Genomic DNA, 27088 nt, shown 5'->3' with positions numbered 1-27088 from the left:
TCTCTTCCTCTCTGCTACAAACGTTTTTATCATCCCAATTTATTGTCCGGGTCATCAACTATCTCTTCATATTTGCCTTATCTGTGGTTTAATCTTTTTAATTTAGTATGTATTTACATTTAGTTCTAAAGACAGCTTTTCAAATCTAATGCTTTTCACTGCTTGTGTAATGGCTTTTATAACTCTCCACCATTACACTCCAATCACTGAAAATATACCGATTCCATAGTTCATTTTTCTTTTGATTTGTGGAGATGCTAATTTTCTATTATGCCCGATTTGTGCTTACAATGCATTATTCTGGATTTTTGATGAGTCCATTTGAGGTTTTAAAAAAATTTATAGGAATATGTACTTCTTGGATCATGGGGCTATCTTTCAACCAGGTTGCCAGGTCTGTGCTTATGTAATTTTCAAACAGGCACCTAGTGATTTATATACAATTTCATGAGAATAAAGGGCTCAGTGGCGCTGCACCTGCCTGGCAAGCCCAAGGTCCTGAGTTTGATTCCTGGTACTTGAGGTGGAGGGTGGAGAGCTAAGTGGCTAAAAAAAAAATTAGTTAAAAAATTCTGTTTGGCTGGGCTCTGTGGTGCATGTCTATAATCCCAACACTCAGGGGGCTGAAGGATTGTGAGATTAAGGGCAGTAGTTAGTTCAAGGTTGGGCCAGAATACATAATGAGACCCCATCTCAAAAAATGAAACCCAAAAAACTATCTCCATGACAAGTAGACTCAAACCAGTAGTTTTGAGGTATTAGGGAAATGTTAATGATTATAATCAGTTATTGACCAAGTATAATGGTTAATGGTAACATAGGGAAGGGATATTTAGTTCTCAATAACCCTGAGGTAAGTACTATAAAACTTACAAAGGTTATATAATTTATTCAAGATTGCACAGCTGGTAAGGAGTTGGGTAAAAATTCAAATCCATACCCATCTGATCCTGGAGCCAAATCACTTAATCACTATTCAGCCGAACAAAAAATTTAATGAGGAAGCTAGGCATAGTGGCACATGCCTGAATTGCAGTTATTCAGAGGCTGAGGCAGGAACATTCCAAGTTTGAAGCTGGTCCTGGCAAATGAGTAAGACAGTCTCAGAATAAAAGATCAAAAGTGCTGGGAATGTAGCTCAGTGCAATCTCCAATCTCCTGCGTTCAATCTCCAATACGGAAAAGAAAAAATTTGTACTGAGGAATTAGTATGTGCCAGATATGCTATGTACTAGGTCTCTGGGATATAAAGCAAATATTGTCCTTAAACCTCTCAAATTATCTATAAAGGATTAGGTTTTTTCCATTATTGCCAATCTATTGCAGATTAATATTTTTTTATAAAATAAAAACACTGCAGCAGCATCAAGTTGCTAAAAGTTTATTCTCACCGTTTTAAAGGCAGTGCTGGGGACTAAACCCAGGGCTCTGTGCATGCTAGGCGAGTGCTCTCCCACTGAGTTATATCCCCAGTCCACTACCCTCAGTTTTTTGTATTCATCTCCTCGGGATGGTATGAAAGTGTGCACATCAAGCCTATCTACAGACCACACTTTTGTGCTGCACTGCTCTACAGTATACTAGCAGACGATTCTGGAGTTCTATGTACCTTTTTGTTATACAAATGACAACTGTGTGTAGATGACAAAGTAGAGAAGATATGGTGGCTGGTATGTGAATAGCAAGAGCTTCTTAAGGAAGGGTGTAATTAAGTATTTTAGTTCACAGCCTGCCAGAGCTAGTAAGCATAAAGGAATGTATGTGAGGACTCAGGAGACAGTGAATGGCCATACTTTACAGAAACATGACAGTTTTATTGAAAAAGGGCTAACACTACTTGCTTCCTCTGTTACTCTAGTCCTCTAATGGGTCAGAACAATAGGTAAAGGCACAGTCAGGAATACTAATTGTAAGAGCTTTGGGAAATTTATTTGTACATTTTCTCGCCTCATTAACCTGCAAACAACTGGATTACATCATACATTGGCACACATGCTTAGGAAATAGCAAGCAAATACTTCAATATTATCTTAAATGAAGCAGAAAGATAAAGCTGCTGAAATCTATTTCAAAGCAAGACTTACTGATTATTTGCACCATGATTTTATTACACAAAACAGAACTAGTCACACACAAGGACACTTATAATACTGAAATATAAAATATACACACTACTACACTTTCTTTTAATAAAATATACCACTAACTTTGCTATTTGGAAACTTACTGAAAATGTTTTTATATGACATAGAAAACAAAAATATATTCCTCTTTATTATAAGAAGACTAATTTCCAGGAATGAGTTTTAAGATTTAACCTTCTTATACCTACTTTCATCTTAAAGCATCTGAGTAACTATGGCCACGACATTCAATAATTCAAACTTTAAAAACTGCACTCTTTATCACTATTAGACTCAGAACTATGTTTTTCCCCCCTGAAATTATGGTTTATTATAATCTCAATCTATTTCTTCAAAGACCATTCAACACATTTATACTATTCCAGTAATTACCATGCTACCCAGAAAATCAAGTGAACAGTTTATTCAGAATGAAATGAGGGTATGGAATGTGATAGAGTATAAGCTAAGACACTCAAAATGGGCATAATGGTACTACTCACACAAAAAAATGAAATTTCACTTCAAAAAAAATTATAAGACAAAAGAAAAAGCAATTCCATGATTTTAAAGGTATTTCATGCAAAGCACTAAAAAATAACCCCCAGCCCCAGCCACCCAATAAACAAAAAGCTACCTGAAAAGATGGCCGTGCTAACCACAATATAATCATTCATGGAAAAACAATACATTAAGCAATGGATTAGATGAAATAACAGTTTGCAATATTTTAATTCCACAATGATTTCAGATGACAACTGCAGATTCACTCACGATAATATGAGCTAAATGTTGAGAGATGGTATGTAAATATAAATCCCATTAATTCATTTCATCACCTTCTAATTATAAACTTAAGATGGTTAAAGAATCTGAAAAATGTATATAAAATCTGGCACTATCTATTTGTGTTCCAAGAAATAACTGTAGCATTATGTTTGCAATTAGTAAAGAGATGTAAAAAAGCACTTCAAGGTCAGGATTTGACTTAAATAATGACAGTCTGTATCATAGAAACAACTCCAGAAATGCATTTACTTCGATTAACTCTAATTCAGCACTCTATGTACAATTAAGGAGTCAGGTACAGACTGAATAAAATGTGAAACAAAGGTGAATTTGTATAGAGTGTGAAGGGAAACATCCTCATTAACAAAGACTAAAGTGGGTAAAAATCTTTCCTCGACTTCTGAAGGAGCTAGAGTAAACAAGTAGATTGCCAAGCAATAATGCATATCTCTATACCAAGATACTTAAATATGCTTCACGGAAAAGATGGTTTTACATTGGAAAGCAGCAATGACATTTTATGGGATGGTAATTCCCTCCACAGCTGCCAAATTGCATACAAGCCTGGTCACCACGTGGACCACAAACTGAAGCATATTTCCAACTGGGCAGAACACCAGAGAGAGGCAACTCAGTAGTCTCACTGCACTTGCCCATTCAGGAGGCCATGGAAGGACAGAGATACCTACATTTATGATTCTTGGTTGAGTTTACCCATGGTGTGCAAACTGGCTATAAATGTAACAATAAGATCAAGAAAAAAAGAATAGAAAAAAAACAACAGGATAAAATACTACCCATTCCCATTTACTGTTTCTTCCCATTTTAGATTTAAGGTAATTAAAATGAATTGGGGAATTATCTAAGATTACCCTTTCCAACTCTGAAATTTAACTTCCTATTTACATTACATGAGAAGAACACCATAAATGTTCAAAAGAAGTCTCTAAAAAATAGAAGCATTAATTTTCACAGAATGTCACTGGAAAAACTTCAGAATGAACTCTATAGAGTTTGAGGTCAGAAAAGAAGCTTCTTTAGTAATCAGGACCTATCAGTTAGAGCTCTTTGGAATGTGTGTCTTATATATACAAAGGCATCATAAATTAAATCCCCAGAGTATTCATAACGTTCTTAAATGGCAAAGATTTCTAATGAGAAATAAATGCTTCCAGCAGCAAATTAATCTGATAATTTAGTTTTTCCCAACTAAATTTCTACTAACAACATAGCCTCTGGAATCAAATATAAAGGTCACTCAATCAGGATGATGTAAGATGAAGTATAGATGAGCAATACATGTGAAAAAATTTTGTAAACTGCTGTTCTAAAACAGTAAATTTATATTACAAAGCAAAGTAAATAAATATTGGGCTAGTACAAAAGCTCTTATTTACAGTTTTACAAATGAATTTGTATTCAGTGTAAATGGCGTGTTTTAAAGAACACGGTACTGTATTAGTAAAATGAGTTCTGTTGAGCGTACTGAGGGAAATGAGTTCCATTAGAATCACTGCATAATGTATAAAAGGTTCAAGTTAACTCTTAATAATTTAGTACAGACAAACCCAGTTTAATCTGGAATGGCATCTGTTAAAGTGCTGTGAAACAGGAAATATTTAGAAAACACTGTACACTATTAAAGCTTTATCAAGTCAGAATGTTTAACTTCTTTCACATTTTTTATCCTTTTGCCACAGGCCTATGGGCAAGACGAATTTTTTTCAGCAGAGTAAACTTTGAGGCCATCAGTTACTTCGGTGATTTTAGGTTCTCTGGAATTAGTTTCCTAAAACAATCATTTATCCATCAACTGTACTTTCAGGCCTTACAATCTGGTAAGTAATTAAATATTCAGGATAAGCCTGGAAAAGAAAGATTAATTCAAATATTAGTCAACAGATTTCTTTGAAAGGTAAGGAGATCTTCTGTAAAGATTTCTAACCTTTAGGGAAGAGGTTCTAAATTAGTGTTCTAGAATCATCTAGGGGCATTTTCTCAAAACATCCTTACCTTGAATCCAATCCTTTAGATTCTCAGACAAAATGTCTAGGATAAGTATTAAATACATGTCTGCTTTTAATAACTAAGGTGATTCTGATACCTACCCCTACCATCACCCCAATTCAGAAAGCTGCTCTAGAACAGGAGAGACTTATACATGTATTTGCTACACAGATTAACTATTAAACTGGGATTCTAATAAATCATATTTTACAAAAATATTTAAAAAAACTATCCAACCCCATTGGGATAGGAATAGGTTAGCTGTATCAATAATACTTTTCTGATTTTGACAATTTCAAGAGAATGTTATTTTACTGTCGTAATTTTTCAAATCTGAAGTTATTTCCAAGTTTAAAAAAAGTCCAGTTCTTAAGGGAACATACCTTATCAATTTAAGGCATTAGTAAGAAGTTAAAAGTATGGCTTTATAGCATTTCTGAAGATGAACAAATAAAATCAAATTACCTGTTCTCCTCTATAAATAACATATTCAGCTAATGCTAGGCCATTTACACTGGGCCGACCAGTGACTGAGTGATGACCTGGAGGAGAATGTGCCATTTTCATTGCACTGAACTGCAGGAAAGACTTTCCCAACGTTACTCGGCAAAAGAGCAGCTGCCTATAACAAAAAAGAAAAGATTGCCCTGAGACAATTATGATTGCTTTTATCATTCCACTCCCCAAAGAACTTGTAAAAATGTCTTCTATTAATCTTATTCATGAAATAACTTGTCAACTGAGTTAATTCTTACTTTAACTATAAAACCTGGAAAATCTAGCTATAGAAATGCAGACTCTACCATCTTGGCTGTATCCCAATAAAAACACAAATCATAGGCCAAGTGAGAAGGAGCAGAAGGTTTAGGAGGCTTCCATGAAGTAGCTTGCAAAGCTTTTATTCAACGAAGTCCAGTGAATTCCACCTTCAAAATATATTTGAAACCTATTTGCTTCTAATTCTACTGCTACCCTTAAGTCCTAATAAACAAAAATTTCACCTGAATGTAAGAGTTTCCTATCCAGTCTTCTTGTTTCTACTCTTAATTCCTGTCCAAAATATTTTCCATCCAAGCAATCAGTGATTAAAACAAACATAAATGAGGTCACATCACTTTTCTGACTTAAAACTTTTTAGAGGCTGTTCACTGTACTTAGAAGAAAATCCAAATTCTTTACAAAAGGCTTCAATTTCTCCACTCTCATCTTATATTCATTATGCCCCAGACACATTCATTTTCCTTCTTCATAAAGGGCAAGCTGCCTTTCCTGAGAGCTTTCATCCATATAATTTTCTCGATCTGGAATGCTATCTCTTTTACAACTACTCAACTGGCTGACACCTATTAATTTTTCAGTTTATTTGAAATGTTACTTTCTCAGTTTCCCTTACCAACACTTGAAACAGATTATTATCCCACTCACCTCAGGCATGTGATTAGCTTGCCTTAGTTTCAAAGAATCCTTTTTTTGGGTTTGTTTTAGAACAGAAGCAGGAGATTTTGGTGGATCAGTTGGTATTTCCCAAAGAAGAGAGGCTATACATTTTTTATTCTAAATTTGCTCTTTGGACACCTTAGTATTTATAAATTTTCTATTATGCTCACAATCAATCCAAGATAACTCAGAATGGAGAAGCCTTAAATTAATAAACATTTCCAGACAATCAAGCATTTTGTCCCAAAGACTGTAGAGGGCAGTGGTGACAAAACCCATGGCACTCATTTTATTGTGTTTTTCTTTTAAGACAAAAGATGTTAATGTGTGAGTTATTTTTTCTAAACTAAAACTTCAGTATTCAGGTTTAATTGCAGAGTTGTCATTTTGTAATAAGTAAGTTTTGGGTTGCAGTTTGGGCACTTGGTCTCTAAAAGATTCTCTATCACCGATATAGGGGATATACCAGGACACTGTGTATTACTAATAATCAGAACTATTTAGCCTTTAGACTACATATGATAACTAAAAACAGCATATGATTTAATCTTGGGAAATTATAAGACTACATAAATTACCAGTCCAATTTATGAACTACAGGTGGGCCTACTATATAACACCTGCACACCTATACAACACCTAGTCTATATTAAAGGAGAAAACAATATTATAAGATAGGACAAAATGAAAATATACTATCACCTTGTTTCTTTCCAGGACTGCAGCTCTTCATCTTGACACAGTTTTGAAATCAGTTGGAAAACTTTTACAAATCCTAATGCCTACACTGTATCACAGACCAGTTAAATGATAGTTTTTAAGGTGGAACACAGACATTAGTAGTTTTTAAAGCTCTCCAAATGAGTCCAATGTGCTGCCAACACTGAGAAGTACTGCTCTATGATTTTCCTCTAGATCAGTGTTCAGAAGTACATCATCACCTGGGAATGTGGTGGAATCTGAAGGTCTTCAGGACCATCCTAGTCCTATTTAATCAGCAACTCAGAAGGTGGGGCCAAGCAATCTGCATTTTAACAAGCCTTCTAGGTAATTCTAACATAAGCTAAGCTTTGAAAACTACAGTGCCTTAACTGTGGGATAAATCTCAGCAATTAATTTTGCCTGATTTCTCAGGCAACAGATGATTATTTTCTTATGATGATTTTATAAATCAGGTCCAAATCATTTAAATTATTTTAACAAGTTAGAACAGGTAACTAAAAATGGGAAAAAAGTACAAAGTAGTTATTTGATAATTATTTGCTTTCTAAAGGGAATGGAATGTTTTAATTATATCTCTTTCAATAGTACTATTACAAACTGAGGATTAAGATTATATCGAGTAGGAGACTCCCTCAGGCATTACTATAAACTGGTCAGACTTGGCAACTGGATGATGATGATAATGATTTGCAGTGCTGGAGACTGAACCCAGGGTCTTGCCCATGCTAGACAAGTGCTGCAGCACATAGCTATGTCTCCATTTTCTAAAAGAGTCCACAGTCCAATAATATTCAAGGGCTATTATAAAGTCTGTTTCAAGCCCAATGTTATTTTCTACTCAGCATTTTTTTTAGCATATGTGCTGCTGAAGTGAGCACGGCTCAGCATTTTTTAAAGCCCTAGTTGTTCTAATGAGTAAATGAGTTAAAAAAAATCAAATGCTTGAAATCATGTGTGGCCAATACAGATCATTTGGTAAACATTAGCTCTTTTAATACCTAGTAAGAAGAACAAAAACAACCTAAAACATGTCTAGTCTAGATTCCCAGAGTTGTCAGACATGCTTTGTCCTCCAAATTTCTCAAATATGTAACCAGTTCTTAGTTGATTCTTAAAAAAATAAGTGAGAACAATTGATCTCTTACCTGTGGCAAATGTAACAAGATCTGTCCTTGTGAACTGGACACCCAGTACCCCCTCCAATTCCATATACATATTGATTGCTTTTGGAAGAGTTTTCAGCAAAATAAATCCCAGCTCCAAACATGCCACCAATGTATGCATGTCTTTCATCAAAGCCTTTATGGATAATTGCATTCACAAAGGGAGACCCTGAAAAACATATAGTTAAGAAATTAAAATTTAAAATTTATCTTAGAAGAAAATGCAAAAAGTATAGCTTCCTAGATTATTTTTCCTGTGCTAGAGATTGAACCCAAGGCCTCATATATACCAGGCAAGCACTCCATCATTGAGCCATACAACCAGCCCTAGTTAAATTCTTAAGTTAAATTCTGCAACACACATCACCATCAACATCATAATAAAGCTAAAATAAAAAGGGTAACAAGTTAATTTTCAGCCAATTTAAAATTGATCGATTTCCCATACTGGGAATTGAACATGAGTGCTGACCTACCACACCATCCCTTTTAAAACTTTTTATTTTGAAACAGGGTCTCACTAAGTTGTCTAGGCTGGCCTTGAACCTATAATCCTATAATCCTCAGTTTCCCATGTAGCTGAGATTATAAGTGCATGCCACCATACCCAGCTCTGCTTGCTATTTTAGAATAAAGAATTCCTAATGCCAATTAATATTTCTAATTACATGGTAGTTCAGATACCGAAGTAAGGACAGATTCAACTAGAAAAACAGATTATGTGATATATCTATGCAAGAAAAGAACAAATTCCAGACCCTGAACTGAGAGTCTCATAATTCACCTTATAGCAGGCTGAATGCAAGTCTTATAAGAATGTCCATTATCTGTGTCCTTTTTCTAGATATCAGAAGTGGCCCAAGAAGCCTGTCATAGTCTTTTTATACCAGTTTCTCTTCTGTCCTTCATCTTGTCTTTTTTATTACCTGTTATACAGATTCCATCTGCAAATATAGCATTTTCCTTCCTTCCTTGTATGTATGCTAAACACAAGGGCTTAGCCAAAGAGGAGTATTGTGGGAACTAAGCCAGGGAGTAGAGTGAGGGTGGGGGTTAGGAAAAGGCAAACTGATATAGCTAAGTGATTTAACACTATCAGTGTCCATCAAAGGACAGGAAAACATATTGAATTCAGCTTTACAGAAATACAGATGAATAGAAACACTTTTTTTAGTTAGCTTGGAAAAACTGAAACTGTTTATTTACAGTCTAAATTTAAAAAAACCTCATAACCATAAAATTAAATAAATAACTACTCTGTTCTGTGTCAAGAGATTATCATAATTTTTTTTAGATTTTGGAATCAGAAGCAATATTTAGATACTGCACATGAATCCATTCTGTTATAACCATTCTTCCAGGAGACTGAATTTTTTTTTCCCGTATTGGGGATCAAACTCAGGACCTTGTGATTGCCAGGTAGGTGCGGCACCAGTGAGCTAAATCCCCATCCCCAGCTCCTATTATTTACTACTGTGTTTTACAGAACTTTGTATGTCTCCCAAAATTCTGTATCAAGGACAAATGAAGAACAGAATGGAATATAGGAAATACACTTAAAAGTTTGATAAACACTATATTAGTATCTATATTAACTCTGCCATATTCTTGAAATACCAATCAACACCTGCCAGCTTGTGATATAAAGAAACCAGTAAATTTCTGAAATAGTATGTAATGGTGCTCTCATTTTGACTAGAGTTATCGGTAATCTCTACAGGTCTAATGGCAATGGCTCTTTTAACACTTTAAAAGTGGTTTTGACAATCAGAATAGAGTGCGCACATTCTTTGGATGTGATTTCTCTGCCTTACTTCAACTCAATCAACTAGTTAAAAGTAAAACACTATTTCTCGGAATGGTCATAAGAAGCAAAAATCTATATAAAGAGGTTGAAAATATGAACATAAGTATAAAAGTTACAGAATCATTAGGTTTATTAAAAAAGCAAGAATATAAAGATTATTTGACGCCTGTCCCAAATCTTTCCTAATGTGGAGGAGGACAGTGGTATTAAGGGAGTAGGACTGTACCATGAAATAGCATTCTCTCATTTGCATGATTGTGGTTTTCTTCAGAAACTTCTTTTCTCCGATGAGTATATCTTTCCCATAGTTTCTTGTTACAAACCTTCTGAATCTAGATTAAAAAACAAGAAAAATTAAGTCTTGAGGTATAAACAGTTAAAACATAATAAGGGCAATATATTTACCCAGAAGGGAGCCAAAACTTTTTTCTGAAATGTAAAATATACTTGATTTTAGTCAACTAAAAATGCTATGTCCCAACCATGGAAGTTTAAAGTATAGCTACATTTTAGAAAGCAAAAAACTTCAAAGAAAAAAGAGCTACACGTGGCCATCCATGAAGATGTCAAGCACATGGTTAACTAAAATACGTCAATTTAAAATTATTTAAATTAAAAAGTACTGCTAAACTGTTAATAAAAATGTCCTAATCACACATGCTGAGTTCTTTATGTACGTATTACAAACAGAATAGTATCCTTCCCCCTTATCTGGTTCAAAGTACCGTGTTAGTCTGTTTTTAGTAAAAAATACTTGAAACAGTCATACAAAAAACTTTCTTTAAAACACACATACTCTCTCATTAAACTTTTTGCCCTAATTACTAAAATTTTTGTCTGAAGATGATTTATAGATAGATGCTGGTTTCATTAAGAGTACTTCTATGGTCACAATCTCAGTGCTGTTTCCTAGTTGTGTTTAAAGATGCTATAGACCCCTGGTGGATACCTAGAGCATACAAGGGAGCTGGTTAGTTTTTGTCTTGGCTCAAAATATTGCCACAGATGTATAATCAAGACCATAACCGGCAAAACCAGAACTCATTTATGTATTAAAAAAGAACAGAAATAAAACCATTTATGATGTACCTTGAGACCATAATGTTAGGTGAAATAAATCAGACACAAAAGCTGCATGGTTTCTCTTATATGACAAACCCTAAGTGTAAATAATTTAAAGAGCAAAATAAAAGATAATAGGAAACAGGGAGATACTAAAGATCTTTTGCAAATGGGAAGGAAGCCAAGAGGAGGAGGGAGAGGGAAAAGAAGGGAAAGTAAAAAGAATTAAGATATGTTATGTACACGTACCAACTCCCCATGGTGAACGTAATTATGTACTACAAACATGAACTAATAAAAATAAAAAATTAAAACAAAGAAAACTCATCTTGTCACTGAACATTTTTAATAAATATTTCATAAATATTTTATAAAGTATCTTTCTCAAATCCAAGTGTAGTACTTTAGAAATCAAACACCTTTAACAAACTCTACACATGAGTTGTGATACCTTTACCTGAATGTGTTCTAAAGGATCTGATTTCTGATAATATGATCGAAGCAAACTGAGTCAAAAATATAAACCTAATAATATACTTCCAGTGGTATATTATTTGATACTATCTACTGAGTTTTCAAATTTATGTATTAGGAAGACATTTGCACATATTCTAAAGTCTTATTTGCTACAATTATTGTTAAATTGTATCAACATAATTAATACCAAATCATTATGTATCTCAAATATGGTATATAATTTTGATTGCTACAGCTCAAGAAAAAGATAGCAACACTGGAAAAGACATAAAGCCAGTGAGATGACTGGACACTCACAGAATGACTCAGAACATTTGTTTGTTTGCAGTACTGCAGGTTGAACACAGGGCCTTCATACTGAACTATATCCTCAGCTCCCTTTTTTTTTTCTCTTGAGACAGGGTCTCACCAAGATCCACAGGTATACTAGACTGGTGATCCTTCTGCCTCAGGCTAAGTGATAGGATTATAGGGATGAGGCACAACAACTGGTTTTTTAAAAATTTTAAAACAGGGTCTTAAGGGAGGGGAGGGGAATGGGAAAAAAAGCAGCAGCAAGATATATCATGTACAAATTCCCTATGATGACTGTTATTCCCTATGATGATTATTATATCTAAAATGTACCAATAAAATTTGTAAAAAAAATAAATTGCCCAGATGACATCTGAACTTTTGATCCTCCTGCCTCAGACTTTTATTAGAGTGCTGGGATTACAGCCATGTCACCATACCCAACTTCAACACTTTTTTTTTGGTACCGGGGATCGAACTTGTGACCTTGTGCTTGTGAGGTAGGCGACAGAACCACTGAGCTAAATCCCTGGCCCTTCAAAACACTTTTAAAAGCTGGAGTAAACACTTACTCTGGAGGCTGAGGCAGGAGAGTTTGAAGCCAGCCTGGGTTACAAAATGAGTTCAAGGCCAGCCTGAACTACATAGCGAAACTGTGTCTCAAAACAAAAACAAAAACCCCAAACAAAAACAAAACAAAAAACTCCCAAAAGGTAAAATGTCTGGTGACTCCCAGAGCCTGGAGTAGTCACATTTAAAAAAAAAAAAGAACACCCCAAATCGGGCATTGTTAGCACTCATTTATAGTTTATAGTTGCAGCTCCTAGGAAGGCTGAGGCAGAAGGATATTTTGAGCCCAGGAGTTCAAGGTCAGCCTGGGCAACAAGGTGAGACACTATCTCAAAGCAAAAATGAAAAAGCAGGGTATCATAAAGGGAGCCTTTTTATAAGAAAGGCAAAAATGCAGTTTTCTTACAAGAGTACGCAAGTGATACTTTACATTTTTAGAGTCCTTAGCCTATATAATTCATCATTATACTAATATCCAGCATAACTCTGAATCTGAATGTTATTCGAGGGATTAATTATTATCAGGCTATTAAAAATGGTACTGGGATTTTAAGAATCTTAGCCTTCCAGGGATATGTTTTTACTCAAATAGTCCATTAAGCCATGTCAATGAACTACTGGGCTGGGAAGATCACGCTCTTCCTATAAAAGTTACTCACAGCTTCAGGCTTTGGAATCTACAATGTCAGAGAACTTTATTTTCACTCATTTATTACCTTGAGAATATTGTATCTATTGAAGATGCCACCTGCATGACCTCCATCTCTGTGTTCTCGGACTGTACTCTGCATCTGATAGAAAAATAAAAAGTGTGCATTAGTTTTTATATCTTTTTAATTTGTAAAACTTAATTCATCTTATTAATTCATCTTTTTTTTTGTTTTTTGAGATAGGATGTTGCTATGTAGTTCAGGCTGGCTTTGAACTCACAGTAATCTTCCTGCCTCAGCTTCCTGAGTGCTAGGGTTACAGGCATGTGCCACCATGTCCAGCCCTGATTTTATTTTTGAGAATACAAGACAGGTTTTAACATTTTTTGTTGTTGAAAGGATATGAATTCTATAAATTAATGAATACTACATTCTAGAAATCGCTATTAGTCAACAGATTTAGGTGAAAATCCTAATGCAAACTAAAGGAAGAAAAAAGAAAAGAGAATGCAAGGTAAACACTCAAAGCTAACCACCTGACACATTAAAAAGCAAAATAAGGATTTGTTTGATTTTAGCAATACAGCACAATATGTATTTCATTGAGTTAAAGTTTCTTGAGTTTTAGAACTCTCACTAAACTGTATCTCTGTGTTCAATACACACATAAGGGAGATGCTCTTTAAAGTGGCAGAGCACTAGGCCTTGGTTTCCCATACACACACACACACCACACACATACACACGGAGTAAAGTGTAAGGAGGGCACCATTCAAAGACTTCAGTTGATCCAATGGTTCTTTGGAAGTAACACTGGAATAAAATTTTCTTGTGTAAATAGTGCCTACAGGTTCCAGGTCTTCTTGAAGATTCTAGGCCCCCATGAAAGGAGAGAACATTAATACTTTCTTTCAAATGACATCAACCTCTTCTCCAACATACCAGGTTAGATATGTGCCTGATTATGGTTGCCCAATAAAATGCAGAATGTATCGTTAAAGTTGAGTTTCAGATAAATAATTTTTTTTTTTTTAGGATAAATACGTCCCATTCAATATTTGGGATATACTTAACCTAAAACTCCTTGTTGTTCATTTGAAATTCAAATTTAACCGAGTATCTTATATTTTTATTTGTTAAACCTGACAACCCTATTTGATAAGATTTATAATTGATATGGAAAATTTTATGTAAGCCATGTATTGCTTAATGATGGGAATATATTCTGAGAAATGTGTCATTAACAGACTTTGTCATCATGCAAACATCACAGAGTACTTAAACTAAGACAGCTATGAATCACTAGGCAATATAATCTTATGGGACCACCACTGTAAATGTAGCCTGTCTTTGACCAAAATGCCATCATGTAGCATATGATTGTGTATTTTTACAGTTTATCATGGTCCATAGCTTAACATAGTAAAATGTAGTTTCTAGTATATCCAGTTTACTATAGCTCAGTAAGTTTAACCTGGTTCTAAGCCTTTACAATTAACTTCTAGTTTATAAAAAAATTAGGAGATAGAGCAAATTTAATGACACAATGAATAACATCCAGGAACAGAAAAAAAAGAATTTTGTGTCAGTACTAATTGTAGTGAACCAAGTAACTGGAATTAAGGTTTATTGAGGGAGTACGCTCTAAATTTTAAATGTCTATTTTTTTTGAAGTACTAAGTGGTAAAAAGGCAAATTTTTAAAACCATACTGCATGTTCGAACATCTGGAAACTTGCAGAAGATTTAGGAATTGAATGAACAATAAATTTGGCTAATCTATCTTTTTCATTTAAGCGACACAAACGTACCTCTTCCTCCACAGACTGAAACTCTTTATCATCAGGAGACAGATCTATAAGAATTGTTCCACTACCAGCGCTGTTCAAAGTCAAATACGGGTTAAGACCTATGAAATGAAATTTGAAGGTAAAAAAATTTTGCCAGTAAAACACCACCAACCAAAAATAATCACCAATTTATCTGATGCTTACTACCAATTTATAAAAACATTAAGTTTTAGAGTAGTTCAGATTTATAGGATGGCTGAATGGACAGACGGTTCCAGTATATCCTTCACCCAACATTCCCTTTGGTTATATACCACTTTATATACATTTTATTTTATTTTCACTAGATTTCCCCAATAATGTCCCTTTTTTCTTCCAGGATCAAAACTAGGATACCACACTGCATTCACATTACTAATTTTTGACCTGACAAGTTTTAAGGGTTTTGCAACAGTATTTCAGAAAATCTTCTATCTCCTATTCTTAATAAGTTTACAACTCATTTTTTTCTTGAAATTACTCCCTCTACTATGTAGTTTTTGTTTTTTTAAAATTTTTTTTTTTAGGTACTGGGGATTGAACCAAGGGCCTTATACATACTAGGCAAGTGTTCTACCACCAAGTCATATCCCCAGCCCTTTTAAAATTTTTTTATTTTGACACAAGGTCTCATAATTTTCCTAGGCTGGTCTCCAACTTGTGATCTTCCTGTCTCAGACTCTTGAGTAGCTGGAATTATGGGCGTGCACCACATTTGGCTTTTGTCCTTTAATTTCTGTAAGTTTGCCAAAGCTCTGCTGTTTTCTCAGGTAGGAGGCCATTAGTGCTGGGCTAATGCAGTGGAGGTTTGCCACTGGAGATTAAAAGCACTATTATATGTAGTACCAGCACCAAGTCAGATTCTGAAGTCTTAAAGGAATGCTTAATTACCACTTGTGTAGGAATAATGGAGATCTGATAGAATATTATAGAATAAAGACTAACAAATGCTTGACTAAGGCATCTGCAACCTTCCCAAGATGTTTATCAGTATGGAAACATTACTAGTAAACTAATGACTGAATGCACTGAATATCAACAAGATGAGGCTTTCATAAGACCAGTAGAGGTAGCTATTGGTTCCTTTTTGCAAATCAGACTAAGGTATAGGACCTGGGCTTCAAATGAAGATGAAGGTGGTAACTTTATGTAGGAAAGTGACCCTGATGTGCTGGAAAAGACAAAACCATTCTGTCTCAGGACCACATTTCTCCTCCATGAAGGAATATGAATGCTCCTATCCTTCTGGAGCCGATTATATCAGAATAATTATAGGACTAGAGGTGACAAGGAATACCTCTGCCACTTGGGAACAGTGTGTCTCTTACTGTCATGTTTCCTGAGACTTTCAATGCAGTCCTAATAACTAGGGTGTGCTAATTGTATGAACACAACCTGCTTTCCTTTTCTTAGTAAACTTTTTCCTGAAAGACCTCTTATCCCAGTATTCTATCACAACCACTAACATACCAGAGGGGTATTAGTCCAGTAGTCACAATGGAAATCCACAATTAGAGTTCTGTTTCTTTTTCATCTTTTATGCTATTCATACTGTATACAAATATTCCAGGGAGTCATGGTTTTCCCTCTTTTTATTATATAAATTTTATTCATCTATATTAGACATAGCCAGGATTTACCTCACATTTTAAGCATCTTGCTCTAGTCTCTACCAGGCAAGGTAAGTACATTTACCTTTAAGTGACTGTATTCCACAATACCAGTTTAAAGCATTCCTTGGCATAAATTACATTTTTAGAAGTACTTTTATTTCTTCAAGAGGTGGACTCTGTCCTGGCTAGTACATAGTATTTCCTAAAAGCCCCTTCATTTTTGCTAATGAAGGTTTCTCTTCAACCAGGTTGTAGGGTTGTGACTTCAATTATAGGATGTTTTGGGTCTCAGGGTAAATCACTCCCTTAGTTTAACAATGAAGTCAAAATGTTTTAACACTTAAATAATTCACCCTTTAATCTCAAGACCCTGTACATAGGAAGTATGTACACAGGAGCTCCAGTGGCACAATCGGTTAGCATGCGGCACTTAAACAGGAAGTGTTAACATCTGTTGAGTGATTGCAATTTGCATTTTCCTTAAGAACCAACTTGAAAGAGGAATAAAAATATTATCCAACTTTGTTGTAATATCATCAGTTGCTTATTCTTTTTCAGTATTTTTTTCTCTAAGTGCTTAAATTTTAGCTATGTAAGAGATATACTACATATACTATTAGGGTTAGCCTAACACTTAGTCATTATCTATTATATTAGCATAAGAAATGAGACATCTAAATTTCAAATTTTAGGGTTAAAATAACTTCAGAAATGATCTCATCTAACTTCTCCATTTTCAGAAGTTAAAGCAATACTCAATTTTTTAATGGCTTTGAAATTTTACTTAGGTTCATACAGTCAATACCAGCAACCTGAGAAGTTTAACTGTTAGCAGAGGCCTTGATCTCCGGTTTCCCCAATCTTCATAAGTATTCCTCCTCCTCTACACACTTTCAAATTATCATTCCGTACACTGAGGGCTGCCTTTGTGTAATCTGATAACAGCAATTATTAAAACAAAATACCTTGTTGTCCAGAAATAAGTCTTTCAACTCCTTTAATTAGTTTGTGTCTGTGTCCGTAAGCATTGATTCCAATCTCCTTCAGCTCCTTGTGCCCCATCTCTACTAATACATCCAAAGTGATCTTACAAAAGAGGATGAAACTATTTAGAATGCTTATCTGATGGGCAGTCATATCTTAGTATTCTCATAATATATTAGACTCATACATCAAATTATTTTGAATAATTTTGATAGAAAAAAATTATTTGTTAAACTGAAATTAACTAAAAATAGAGCAAAACAGAAAGTCAAGTCACGAATGCACTTTCAAATTAACCACATTCAGGTATAACATTTCATCTTTTCCATTACACCTCCCACCCCCAATCCAACCCTATTTATGCATTCACTGTCTGCAATGGTTTCTTTAGTTTGCATTAGGTAAATGGTACTTTTACATCATTGTTCAAATGAACTCTTTCACTTAAAATATACTGTCTACTTCATGCAATTAAAGCCTTTCAATCCTATTTTATTTATATACCTTCCATGGAGCTATGCTGGAATAGTCTAGTTCACAAGTAATTTTTCCTTCTTTGAATTTCTAAAATCTATGGGAACTTTACTTCTTTGTATGTTCTTGTTCTAGCTCCATAACTACACCAAAGGTTCCTTTGGATCCAAGTCTACAATAACTATGTATAGTTTTTGGTAATAACAACATAAAAAATCAGTAAGTAGCCAGGTGTGGTGGTGCATGCCTGTAATCCCAGCTCTCAGGTGGCTGAGGCAGGAGGATCATCACAAGTTCGAGGCCAGCCTGAGCTACATACTCAGTTCAAGGGGAGCCTGAACCACACAGACCCAGTCTCAAACAAACAAACAACAAAAAAATTAGTAAATGTATTCTGCAAGAATATCTTCAATTGAAATTACCAAAAAGCCCAGATCTATGGCTGGCATATCCTTCCCACAGCTAGCAAAGTATAAGAGTAGTGAGTAACAGAACTGAATAAAGAGAGCTCAAGGAAGTTTTATCCCCGGTACCAAAAAAAAAAAAAAAAAAAAAGAGAGCTCAAAGATAATTTATTTAAAGGACTACAATAAACCTAACATTCAATAAAGCCAATTTATTACTACAGGACAGTCAAATTTTTATGATCTAATAAATTAAGTGGAAATTCCAAGATCAACCCAAATTAAATGAGCAAGTGCTATCTAGTATCTTAAAAAGCACTTGGAGCTGGGAGTATAACTCAGTGGGAGAGCACATGGTTAGAATGCACAAGGCCCCAGCACCAAACAATCTAAGAAAAAATTCTTCCCCAATAGCTTACAAGGTTCAAGGGATTTCAAGTATGTCCTAAATTTTCTTTGAGTTTTAATAAAACACGAAACCAAGCAATACAATTCATCTACTCACCTGTTCTCTCTCAAATATGTCCATTAAATGTTCAAGTCCAAGACTCCTTACAAACTGAGTTATGCTAAAATCTACTCCTGGAACTGGGGGAAAAAAATCCAGAACAAACAAAATTTCACATCAGAATCATGTATATCAACACTGTAATCAAGTTTTGTGATGTTACTCTGTATGTGAAGAAAATAAAAATGAGGCAAAATATTGTATTAACAGCCATCTGGGACAGAATACTGAATACAAAGTCAAAAATTACAGAGAGCCGGGTACATCAGCACATACCTGTAATCCCTGCTACCATGAGGGTGAGTTTAGATGCAACTTAGCAAGACAAAAAACCAAACAAACAAAAAACAAACAAACCAGGCAAGGTGGCGCAGGCCTGTAAACCCAGACGCTGGGAGGCTAAGCACAACTGAAAGTTTGAGCCTACCTTGAGTAACTTAGCAAGAACCTGTATTAATCACTTAGCAGTTTACCCTAGCGTCACTCAGGCAGCGCATCTGTTTATGTAACAGCTATCCTGAGCACTGCTTGGGCAGCTGTCACTTCAACCAGTCAATTCTTGTATTAAATAAATTTGGTAAAATTGTCATTTTTTTATATTTCCTGTTATACTATCTTATAAAAGTTAATGAAAAAAATATGCAACTTTTGGTCATCCTGCATTTAAATAATTGGGTCAGTAAGTGGTTAAAAAACAAAACAAAACACAAAACAAAAATGGTTAGGTACTTAGCTTAGTGTGAAAGCCTTGGGTTCAATCTCTAGTGCTGAAAAAAGGGGTGGGGGCAGGGGCTGGGAAAGAGTAGTGCTTGTATAGCATGCTCAAGGCCCTGAGTTCAATCCTCAGTACTGCCCCCAAAATTAAGAGATACATAAAATTTCAGCATTAGAGAAAACAGTTAACCAATGGGGGCGTTCTTGTGTTAAAAAAACTCATTTTTAAACTTTATTTTTAACTGTTATCTTTAAAATCAGGATATCTTTCAGGATGCAAATTCCTTTACAAAAGTTTATGAAAAAAGTTCCCTATTATTGCACAGGGTCAGATGAATCTTGACAGGTAAAATGTTTATACCTAAAGTGTAGGTTAGCAGCACAAGACATCAGTTTTCAACATAGGAGAAAGTTTTGTTAGGAATTCTAATTAATAATGCAAAGAAAACCACAAAAGGCTAAAACTTTTAGGCTATGTCAATTAATGTGGTACTAGTAGTTGTAGTTAAGGTTAAAAAAATGTGTTTCGAACTGGGGGTAGTGGTGCACGCCTGTAATCTCAACACTCAGGAGGCTGATGCAGGATCACTGGGAGTTCCAGGTTAGCTTGGGCTACATAGTGAGTTCAGGGCCAGCCTGAACTACAAAGTGAGACCCTGTCTCAAAAAACCAAGAGTTCCTAGCATTCTGAATGACAAATATGGGGCTGCAGTAACAGTAAAAAAGTTACTTTTACAGAATATCTTACCTTCCTTCCTTTCTAAACCGGAAGCACCCTCTGTTCCACTTGAGCTAACTACTGAAGACAGTTCAGAAAAACTCCCAGATAAGTTGTCAAGACTGCTGGCTGCAGAAAGGCTTGATGGGCTGGATGGACCTGAGGACAGAGAATCTGCAGTGGCTCCTGGGCTTCTCACACCATTGAGCACTTGAGGTTTGTAACATGAAGGCAGAGCAGATGGGGGCATGGCTGCTGTCAGGAGAGCACTGACGTCATCTGCCTAGGGTATATTTCAGAGAAGAAATCTGTCACAAGAAACTTTTAAAATTCTTTTACACTAATAGAATGCAGTTAAAAATAAAACAAAACCCAGCAAATGTGCACTAGAACTGCTTTAACACTAATACTCGATTACTTTATCTTAAAAGTGAAGCAAACAGATTGATAATTCTACTAAACTTATAAAACATAATTCACAACATCTCTTCCAGATCTCATTTAATAAAAATAAAACTCAAATGTGGCAAACCATGAATAAAATTCTAACTTTGATACCATAACTGAAAGGCACTAAAATGAATCAGAAATACCAATTTTCAAAGATAACCCTATTGTGATCCTTAAGTAAGCAATTCAACCTATAGGGAATTGAACAAATGAAATTATGTTTGTATTTCTTGGAAAATATTCAGTGATGTATTTGTTCCTCAAAATTGGGATACAATTCTTTTTGGTAAAAAAAATAATTTTCATCAAATCTACCAGAATGAAAAAAATCTCCCTAATGAACTGGTACATTAATTTGTTTCACTAGTGACGTATAACATTTTTCACCAGGCTCAATTAAGATTCTGAATAACTTAGCACAAAGTAAATCTATCTGTTTTCATGGTTAGTCATTTATAGTGCCTTACTCCAATTCCCACCTCTTTCTTCCCCCTCAATCTGTGCATTCTTATGGCACTTATAGTTAGTGTATACTTGTTTGTCATAACAGTACCATTTATTGGATCATTTTTATGTGCCTGATACCATGCCATCGACTTAAAATATACCACCTTGTTTAATTCTCATACTGACTGGATATATTCTATCTTTTATAGATATGGATCTAAGGGTTAGAGTTAGGCAACTTGTATGATTATATAAGTACAAGTAGTAGAGCTGGTATTCTAAACCAGGTCTGTTGGACTCTAAAGCTCATGCATGTTCTCCAAAGCATTTTGTTTTACTGTCACCTGATAAATGAAGGTAGGGTGGAATGAATTCTAAAAGTTTACTTCTAAGGTAGTTTGGACTGCAAAGACATGTCACTGAAGAAATAATGCTGCAAGTACGGCTGGATTGTCAGCCAGCTGAGAAAAAAGTCAATAAAATACTAAATGTAGCCAAACTGAATCAGTTTCTTATTGTAGCTTGAATAATGGAATCTCTCAGTAGAAAGCAGTTTGCAGAAGAGACTCTCCTTCCTTTCCATCTTATTTTTGTCTTTCTTTTCCTTTACTGTTCTGGTCAATGTCCTCAGTGGTAAAGATAACAGAGAAGCTCATTTCACAGTGGCCAAAGCAGAGGTGAAAGGTAAAATGGAGGCTGTTTCATGAGATTCAGTGGGAAGGTAAGAGGGGAAGAAAAGATTAACAGGCTTTTTGGAAAGGACTCCATGGTAGTAGCAGGCTTTGTGGTTATATCCTGAAGGCAACGTTCCTAGTTGGGCAAGTTGATTAAGACCTAAGGCGTATACTATCTTGCACTGCATATATTTTAACAACTTTCATGGAGGATTTGTGTCTGTTTTGCTCCTTAGCTAATGCAAACAATTACAGTGCTCTTTTGCCTATTTCCATAGTATTTAGTATACGATAACTGATTCATAAACTCCATTATTTACTTATAATAACAAAGACATCCTGTATTTAAGACTGGGCTAAAATCTAGATTTTTGCCACATTCATTATGAAGACATAGTATCTATCAAGTGAATTTTAAAGGGTCAGGAAAGCATGGAGATTTTTTAAAAAGCTCATCACTTACTGAAACCAAATCTAAAGGTGTTTGTCCTTCCTGATTTTTAAGAGTAGGATCGGCTCCATGGGCCAATAATAAAGCACAAAGCTGTGTCCGGCCCTTTTGAGCGGCTTCATGCAAAGGTGTGAAAGCCCATTTGTCCGTGGCATTGACACATGCATTATACTTTATTAGTAAAGCTGCTACATCTACATGCTGGAAAAGAAAATACTCTTGTTACAGTCTGAAATATTATTTTATCCCTTTTCAGTTCTTAAGAAACTAACTGCACCTACTTCCATATTTTCAAACTTTCTCTGAAAATAAATATTAAAGCTGTTTCTCCCCATTATTAATGGTAGCTGCTTAAAACTTACTGAAGATATTTCAAAAAATCTAGACAATAGTTAAAAATTTTACGTAATAGAAACTAAACTAATACTTTTACATTTTATTTTATTTTATTTTGAGACAGGGTCTTGTTTCGTAGTTCACGCTGGCCTTGAATTCACTATGTAGCCCAGGCTGGTCTCGAACTCATGGTGATCCTCCTGCCTCAGCTTCCTGAGTGCTGGGATTACAGGCATGTGCCACCACAGCTGGCACTGATATACCTTTAATGATTTTTAACTTATATGGGTAACTGCTGAAAATCAATTTATAAACTAGCAGCCTTCTTCAATTATCCAAATATAATAATGATAAAAGTCAATACTGATCATAACATTCAGGGGTGTTTTAAGTTAGGATGTACCTTAATCTCTACAGATTCCTGTGAAAATAGGTTTAAACCTGACACCAGCAACCAAAATCACCAATATCTCACTGAAAATAAGAGACAGATGCTAAAGAAGATAATGAAACAAATGACACCATATTTTATATCACAAAGCAAGTTTACAAATGATACAGAACTAAATCTTGGAAGGTATTTTTTTGTAAAGCGAAAAAGTCAAAATTCTATATAAACTGATATTTACTTTTACTCTGAAAATTCCAGATTTTATTTTATATAGGTTAACACAGAAGAACTTACCCCATAAGATGCTGCATTATGTAAAGGAATAAGACCTCCTTTGTCTTGAGCATTCACATCAGCTCCATGTTGTAACAAATATTCTGCAACTTCTAAATTATTATAACCAGCTAATTTAGGAAAGAAGTAATATTACTTTCATTTATAGATACAAAAAAATCACAAGTATGAATTAGCTATATGTATCTGTAAACTACAGGTACTACTAAAAAAAAAAAGATTTTATATAAACCTGAAATTCTGTAGTCTATGAAAAATTAATCTGGGAATTAATTTTCCCTGGCCTCAAAAGTTGGAAGTTTTGGTGGTATCCATTGGTTCCCAAGATTCCAAAAATTATATTAACTGATTTTCTTCTGTCTTTCTACTTAAAACCTTATTGAAAGTCCCTGGCTTTATGGTTGTTACAACTTCCTAAATGCAGGTCCATGGTCTCAAGGCTGCAAGTCACAGAAAGGCATCTAATCATACAGGAGTAAATACCTCTGCAAGTCTGGCAGAGAAACCTGTGCTCCAAAAGGCATGAAGTAAGGCTTAATATATTTGGAAATATGCTGTAATTTCCCAGTTAATGCCCTGTCAACTATCTTACTAAATACTGATAAAGCCTATTTGACACATATAAAAAATTTGGAACTGAACATTGCCCATATAAAAACAGAAGTCACGTAAAATTTGAAAATGGTTCAAAAAATTTATTTTTTCCTTTTCTTAAAAAATTTTTATTTTTACTAGCACATGTTTGTAGTACATAATGACTACATTCATCATGGGGAGTTGGTACATATAAAGAATACATTTTAATTCTTTTTCTGTCCCATTCTCTTCCTCTCTCAAAACATTCATATTTATTTCTATGATAGTTTTATCCTTTTGCTGAAGAATCCAAAGCATAAGAATTTTAAAAGATCAAGTTAGAAAAATGAAACTACCATAAACTAATTATTACACTAATCTAAAAGCCCTTCCAGATTTCAAGATGTAGGAAATAACACTGTACAAGTGGGTAGAAATATTCTATATAAACATACTTCTGATTTACAAAGACAGTGTGGACTTTTCCAATTCCAGATCAGGTTATATCTTGTCTTGCATAGACTACTAAGACAGTAGAAACAGTAAAGCTTTTGCTCATCAGGTTAGCATTTAATCTTCTTACTTAAAAAATGACACACGGAGTAAATTCATTTTCTTGGACAGTGAAGTCCAAACTTACATGAAGTGAGAATTTAAAGATAAAAAGATAAAAATTTGGTATGTATGGTGAGGGGACTGAATCCAGAGCCTCATGCATGCCAGGCAAATACTCTACCACTAAGCTATCTATACCCTAAATTATCTTTTAAACATTAGCAATACATTTAAGTCATACAAGACTGAAATGAACTGAGAATAGATTTTCATCTTCTATATTATACAAAGTAGCAGAAACAGCTGCATTACTTTTCTTTAGTTTTAAATCATCCTTAATCAACTGTGCCTACTATATAATACCATGACATCCACAATGCAGCTAAAAAGGCTATACTGAAACCACACTGTTGTATACCCACATTAAAAGTAACTGCAACCTGTGCCAATTTTGACTGGAAACTTAGAACAAATGTTATGGACTGAACCACGTTCCTTCAAGTTCTTATGAACTTATACCTCGAACTCCAGTATCTTAAACTGTGAATGTATTTGGAGATAGGGCCTTTAGAAAGGCAATTAAGTTAAAATAAAGCCATTAGAATAGGTGCTAATATAAACTGAACAAAGACCTGCTGATGCTTCAATCAATCAGACTTCTATTGCCCCTAGATCTGTGAGAAAACAAATTTCTGTTGTTTAAGCCAGTTAGTCTTTGGTTATGGCAGTTCTTGCAAAGTAAAACAACAAATAAATTTAGCAAGAGGTTTATGTAACTTCTGAAAGTCTTTAAGAAGACTTGGCTGCCTGTACCTAGCAGCTATCGTTAAGAAGCATGTAAGGCTTGAGTTTCCCATGAGGAAGGCTGGGTGCAGCAGGCACATTTTTCAAAACTCACCCACCAAAGATGATTCAAGCCATATAGTGAGCTGGAATAAAAGATCCCAAATCATATGGTGACTGGCACAGCCTGTTTCAATTTTTCTTACTGAATGTAACATGCCACGCTAGTACTAACATGAATTACAACATAAGTAACAGCTTGAAGTATGGTTACCCCATACAAATACACTGAAGAATACAATGGTGCCAATAGAAGGTATTTTTTGGTACCGGGGATTGAACTCAGGACCTTGCGCTTGTGAGGTAGCTGCGGTGCCACTAAGCTAAATCCCCAGCCCAATAGAAGATATTTTACTTTGAATGTTTCCAATTTAGTTACAGGAAGCACTTTACTCAAGTAAAATAAATCTTAGATGTCACCAGCCTAAATCTGTAAAACTTCATTCACTTACCGGCTAAATGTAAAGGTGTAGAATGTCTGCCTTGAGTATCACGGCAATTTACATTATCAGGTGAAGACAATTTCTTCACTCTGGCTAAACAACCCTTTTTGGCAGCGTCTAACAAAGCTGCATCTCCTCTAAGTAGATCTTGAATATCCGTATCTCCATCTTTAACAAGATCCAAAGGAGTGTTCCCATCTCTATTTTTCTTTGTAGGGTCTGCACCATGCTAGGCGTGGAAAAAAAAAGAGGAAGAACTGGCTAAGTTGTACCCTTTGTCAATGAATACAGTCAATTTAACCATACTCTCCCAATCCAGAAAATATTTAATATTAAGATTCTATGTTAAAGGTTTATATGGTTGTTATTAATGTTTAACCTAGACAGAAAATTACAATAAAATGATTATAGAGGCAATTAAGTATTATTGGGGTTTAAAATTCACTAATGTAATCAAAATGTTAAAAGTATACTCAAAATAAAGCAGCAGTTCATTAAAAAGTAACTTTCATGTACATTCTAGTTATACTTCATCTAATGACAAGGATATATCCTGAGAAAGACATCCTTAGGCAATTTCACTGTTGTGACACTATAGTAGTGTACTTATTACAGAAACCTAGATGGTACAGTTTACTCCAGGCTATATGATTATAGCTCACTGCTCCTAAGCATTAAACCTGTACACTACATTATTGTACTAAATACCATATAAACTGTAACACAACGGTAAGTATTTGTGTATCTAAATATAGAAAAAATATAGTAAAACAATTTTCAGCTACAATATAATTTATGGAGCTACTGTCATATACATGATGGCCAACCTTTTAGAGACTGAGTGCCCAAACTGAAGCTCCACTGTGTGGGTACATATTGCAAAGCTAACGCTGCAATTAAACCTGAATACTGAGGTTTTAGTTTAGAAAGAAAAACACAATGACACACGTAACATAGGTTTGCCACCACTGATGTAGTCCATTGCTGACTGAAATGTAATCATGCAGTGCTTGATTTTTACTTTTCATAATGAAATAAGGCATAAATCTATCCTTTCATTTTCACTGTAAAAGACCTATTAATATCTGTATTAAACCAGTACCACCAATTTTTTTTTTTAGGAGTATCAAATGATTTTATTATAAAACACTATTTATCGATCATTCACTTTTCTAAATATTCAACCGTGAGAACAAAAACTTCTAAGACTCACTAGGCCCTTGCAGGACAGAAAGATGCCTGGACAAAGAGCCTGAAAGTGGTTTTCTTTATATCTAATGTCT

At 34.8% G+C, this 27088-nt stretch overlaps 1 protein-coding gene across 2 annotated transcripts in view; it reads right to left on the bottom strand.

The window, feature by feature from the left end:
* Positions 1-1793: 1793 nt before the first annotated feature.
* Tnks2 (tankyrase 2) overlaps positions 1794-27088 on the bottom strand; it is a 77048-nt gene continuing 51753 nt past the window's right edge. Inside the window, exons 16-27 of one of the 2 annotated variants that reach the window (XM_004838503.4) lie at positions 25815-26034; positions 23389-23498; positions 22380-22568; positions 20376-20628; positions 18911-18993; positions 17509-17629; positions 14913-15010; positions 13169-13243; positions 10276-10381; positions 8225-8411; positions 5385-5541; positions 1794-4777 (exon numbers count right to left, since the gene is read on the bottom strand). In XM_004838503.4, the coding sequence (XP_004838560.2) occupies positions 4715-4777; positions 5385-5541; positions 8225-8411; positions 10276-10381; positions 13169-13243; positions 14913-15010; positions 17509-17629; positions 18911-18993; positions 20376-20628; positions 22380-22568; positions 23389-23498; positions 25815-26034 (1662 nt within the window). In that variant the 3' untranslated portion in view covers positions 1794-4714. The remainder of the gene's footprint in view (positions 4778-5384; positions 5542-8224; positions 8412-10275; positions 10382-13168; positions 13244-14912; positions 15011-17508; positions 17630-18910; positions 18994-20375; positions 20629-22379; positions 22569-23388; positions 23499-25814; positions 26035-27088) is intronic. The other variant, XM_087184904.1, reaches the window with a different exon arrangement.

The sequence above is a fragment of the Heterocephalus glaber genome, unplaced genomic scaffold (genome assembly GCF_053883595.1).
Source record: "Heterocephalus glaber isolate CG9 unplaced genomic scaffold, H.glaber_assembly_v1.0 deba00001497, whole genome shotgun sequence".
In the NCBI taxonomy this organism is placed as follows: domain Eukaryota; kingdom Metazoa; phylum Chordata; class Mammalia; order Rodentia; family Bathyergidae; genus Heterocephalus; species Heterocephalus glaber.
The sequence above is the reverse complement of the archived record's forward strand: the minus strand, read 5'-3'. Positions and strand labels throughout refer to the sequence as shown.